The sequence below is a fragment of the Vigna unguiculata genome, chromosome 6 (assembly GCF_037176805.1).
Source record: "Vigna unguiculata cultivar grain cowpea cultivar isolate G323 ecotype 2 chromosome 6, ASM3717680v1, whole genome shotgun sequence".
Taxonomy (NCBI): domain Eukaryota; kingdom Viridiplantae; phylum Streptophyta; class Magnoliopsida; order Fabales; family Fabaceae; genus Vigna; species Vigna unguiculata.
In genome coordinates, this window is record NC_140797.1 from 41,844,842 (window position 1) to 41,848,873 (window position 4,032).

The 4,032-nt window shown below is 29.2% G+C and overlaps 1 protein-coding gene across 1 annotated transcript; it reads right to left on the reverse strand.

Moving 5' to 3' along the window:
* Positions 1-757: 757 nt before the first annotated feature.
* Positions 758-4,032, reverse strand: LOC114188922 (peroxidase A2-like). Its single transcript, XM_028077592.2, has 4 exons — positions 3,727-4,032; positions 3,461-3,652; positions 1,482-1,647; positions 758-1,399 (listed from the first exon to the last, which is right to left on the reverse strand). Exons 1-4 carry the CDS (start codon positions 3,952-3,954, stop codon positions 918-920), a joined length of 1,068 nt encoding a protein of 355 aa, XP_027933393.2. The 5' UTR covers positions 3,955-4,032; the 3' UTR covers positions 758-917.

Below are 4,032 nucleotides of genomic sequence, written 5' to 3' on the forward strand. Positions count from 1 at the left end.
TTATACCAATTTAATCCTTCATCTTTAGAAATACGTGAATTTAGTCCTTCTTACCAAATTTTGTTAAAATTATTTGACATTTTAAACGTATTTTATGATAATATTTGAGTTAACATTGAAGCAAAAATGTATCAAATGATGTAAACAATTCAAATATTATCATGAAATGCACTTGAAACGTCAAATCAACTTAACAAAAGGACTAAATTCACGCATTTTTAAAGATTGATAACTAAATTGGTATAAAGTTTCGAAGAGGAACTAATCCCAAAATTTACTAAAACTTGAGGGACTAAAAACATATTTAACCCTAATTATAATGGTGAAACTTTTTATCAAAATTATTCAAATGACTATATTTCAAAAAAATTACCAAAAGGAACAAGTCGTGTTAGTGTGAAAAAGTCTTACTATGTTTAACACGACTTTTAATTCAATTTATATCATAATACATTGAAGTTGTATCATGCTGATCCAATTTTATAACAAAATTATATTAAATTTACACCACTTGTTTATTATTATGATTTTTTTTAAAATTTGTTAATTTCAATAATTAACAAAATTTACACCATTTTTATTTTGTTTGTCATTATCATGGTTATGTTCCTACTTAAAAATTGATAATGATTGTGATAAAGTACTAAGATGTAATAACTTTAAAATCTACACTCTTCTAAATATAACAATGAATAACACGTTGAAAATAGTTGTTGGATTCCAAATTTACCATGACAAATATATTTTCACCTCCAAATTAACCAAACAAACCAATTCTTATAAGTGGATATTATCCATAACGAGTACAAAATACAAAGGTTGTTACAACACAACATTACCAAACACATGCATGTTCCTGTAAAACCTTTTATTAATGACCACTGTGTCGCATTTACTACAACATTCTTCATTTTTTTTTAGATTGAGCTCACAACACCATCTTTTGAAGATTGTTTGGTGGGTAGAGTAGACAAAGTAGCTGAATTTCCATTCACAAAGTTACAATGAGCTCGAATCTCTCCCTGTGTTCCTGTCAGCACTTGTATGATGCTCATTTTTATCATTGAAGCCTTAAAATTTTCGTAGAAAAGAGTCTGGTTATTGCTGAAGTTGTTCACAATGGGAATAGTATCTGCACCGGTGGTGGAAAACAACTCTTGATCACTCCGAAGCAACCCATTTTGAAGTTGAAGATTGGAGTAGTAGTTAGAGTCAAGTCTATCAGGAGTGCTTAAGTCCAAATTAGTGAGATTGGTTCCAGGTCCACCATTAGGGCAAATTGCTTGAAGTGCTTGTAGCAGGGTTGTGTTAAGAGTTGGGTCAGGGTTTCCAGTGCTGTTGAAATTGTATAATCGATTCACAAAAAATCTGCATTGAGCTCTGCCAATTGTATGAGCACCTGAAGAGGAATTATATATATGTAACATATTATACCAATTTTGTTAAATATATGTTTCTTAGAATGCAAAAAATATATTTACCTGAAAGTGCAACTAAATCAATTGTGCTAAGGTTTTGCCTTTCAAATGCAGATTTGAGTTGGTCGAGAGAGAAATTGGGACCAGGAAGATTTTGATTAGCAAGATCGAAACTTGCGTTTAAACTGTCTCTTCTTCCCAGAGGAACTTTCCAATCAGGACCATGAGCCTAATAAGTAACAACACAAACAAATTTATATATTTGAAATTAATTTGTTTGACTTTTATAAAAAAAAGGGCAAAATTGTCTAAACTTGTATTTTCTTTTAACTAAAAATTTAAGATGATATTTTTTATGTAAAGTACATAGGACTGTGTTATTTCCACCCTGTTTTTATGAGTTCATCCACCGATTCTTTTGGTTATGTATCTAAATACTGTTTCCTTTAAGATAATCCTATCAATGTATTTTTCGAAGGTGAACTTAACACATGTATAGTGAGAATAGAGAAGCCTTGAACATATTTTAAAATATGGGCTTTATATTTATAGACTTGGGCTCCAGGCTCAAAGGCAAGTTGATTATTGTCCATGGATCCACATCTCCCAATAAAACTTTAAGATGAGATTCAGATTTACAATATAATAAATTTGAATGCTTATTTTCTTTAAATAAATTTATTTATCTGATTATATGTTTTTGTTTTTTTTTAAATAACAAGTGGAATTTCTGGGAAATGTTTTTATACATAATTATATCTATCTTAATTTCTTTAATATTTTTTCCTATTTTATTTAAAAAATATCGAACTTATTTGATTAATGTTAAAGTACCATGATACATTTAGCATCTGGATTCGTTTATTTCCTTCGGTTAAAAGTAACAATAATTATATAAATTCATTACAAAAATAAAAACTAAAAAGAATGACTTGTTACTTTTCTTATAAACAATTAGATTATATAATAAGTAATTTATGTTTTAATTTTAACAAGTATATACTTTGAAATAAAATATGTTATTTCGAAATTATCCAAATAATTGATGGATACAGTGCTGCTACCTCTGTTAGGATGTCTATGATTTATACCAATACATCAGATGTCCCTTATATAGAAATTTTTTTTTTTCAGATTTTTATATTATATTTAGTTATGAATAGTGTGTAAGATAAAGAGAAATGATTGCAAGGTAATATATTTAAAGAAAGACCTACCTTTTTTTTTTTTTTTTCAGTATTACTATAAGTACACGAAGCTTCCTCCTACCATTCAAAACCTAACGGGAACTATATAATCCTTTGTCATTATGTTTGAATAATTTTAACGATAATGATAATATCTCTCTCCTTTTTTTATTTAGATCTTTTCCTCTTTAACATGATTTAGTATAAGTTATTGATTAATATCTTATTATTATTTTTATTGAAAGGAGCAATGATCCATATTAAATTATATTAAAAAATAATAATGAAAATAGAAAAAGAAAGTAAAAATATAATTTTCTCAGTTTTAACAAGAGATATCAATACTTTTTATTCAGATGGTTCACTGTCATGTTGTTCTGTCTATGGAAAGATATATCACAAATTGTGTGATGAGTTTTTGGCCTTAGTACAAGGATTTATTATAGTACCATAGGATCTGACATTATTGAGGACTCATAAAAAATCTTGACAATAACACCACAACAACTCACTAGCTCATATCTAAGTTAGTTCACATATGCATTAAATAAAAAGAATACTCCTAAATTTATTATCATCTTCAAGTTAATTATAACCGAGTATTATTGAAGTCACATGCCCGATAAAGATAATATCAATTTATTTATTTTATTTTATAAATAAATTTTAGAAAGTTTAATTAAACTTAAAAATATATTTTGTAATTATGAAATTTGAATACTAACTTTCTTTTCTTATAATTATTTTTCAAGCCAAAAGAATGGGAAAATTGAAGTTTTAGAGCGAGATTTGTTTATCTTATTTGAATTACATGATTAGTTAATATGAGTGATAGAGGAAGATAAGCATAGTTACCAGAACAGAAGATATCTCAGCTGCAAGAGCAAGAATATCAGCACAGGAGACAACCCCAGGACATTGATTTTCTACTGCTGTCTTGATCTCATTAACAACATCCAAACCTCGTAAGCTGTTGTTATTTGGCCCTGCACCTTGTTCACTCACGATCGTGTCAGTGCTGTTCAAAAGAACTGATGCATCACACCCCTGTCACACACAGTGATTACTAAGATTTTTCAAAGATGCTTTATAAAAAGAAAATCAACACAAATGGTATATACCTGAACAAAGCAATCATGGAAGTGAAGTCTTATGAGACTGGCGAGAATTCGAGGATCGGATTTGGAGACATTTCTGAGAACTTCACGCACAATAGAATGCACCCTTGGACACGTGTCTCTGTAGAATGAGTTATCAAGCTGTGCATTTGAGAAGCGTGGTGATGCTGCCAGCAAAACCACCGCACAGAAAAGTGCTACTTTCACTGTGAAAACACTGAAAAAACTCATTGTTTCTTGTGTTTTGAGCAGTGAATGTGATGTTGTTGTGAGCTTCCCCAGATGCTTGTGGTCTATTTAAAGAGACAG

Bases quoted from the DNA above. Each gene is read 5' to 3' on its own strand.
- LOC114188922 (XM_028077592.2), bottom strand. From the start codon at position 3,954: ATGAGTTTTTTCAGTGTTTTCACAGTGAAAGTAGCACTTTTCTGTGCG. The intron at 3,653-3,726 runs GTATATACCATT...TGTGTGTGACAG, and splicing joins TCCATGATTGCTTTGTTCAG to GGGTGTGATGCATCAGTTCT. The intron at 1,648-3,460 runs GTAACTATGCTT...GTTACTTATTAG, and splicing joins CTGAGATATCTTCTGTTCTG to GCTCATGGTCCTGATTGGAA.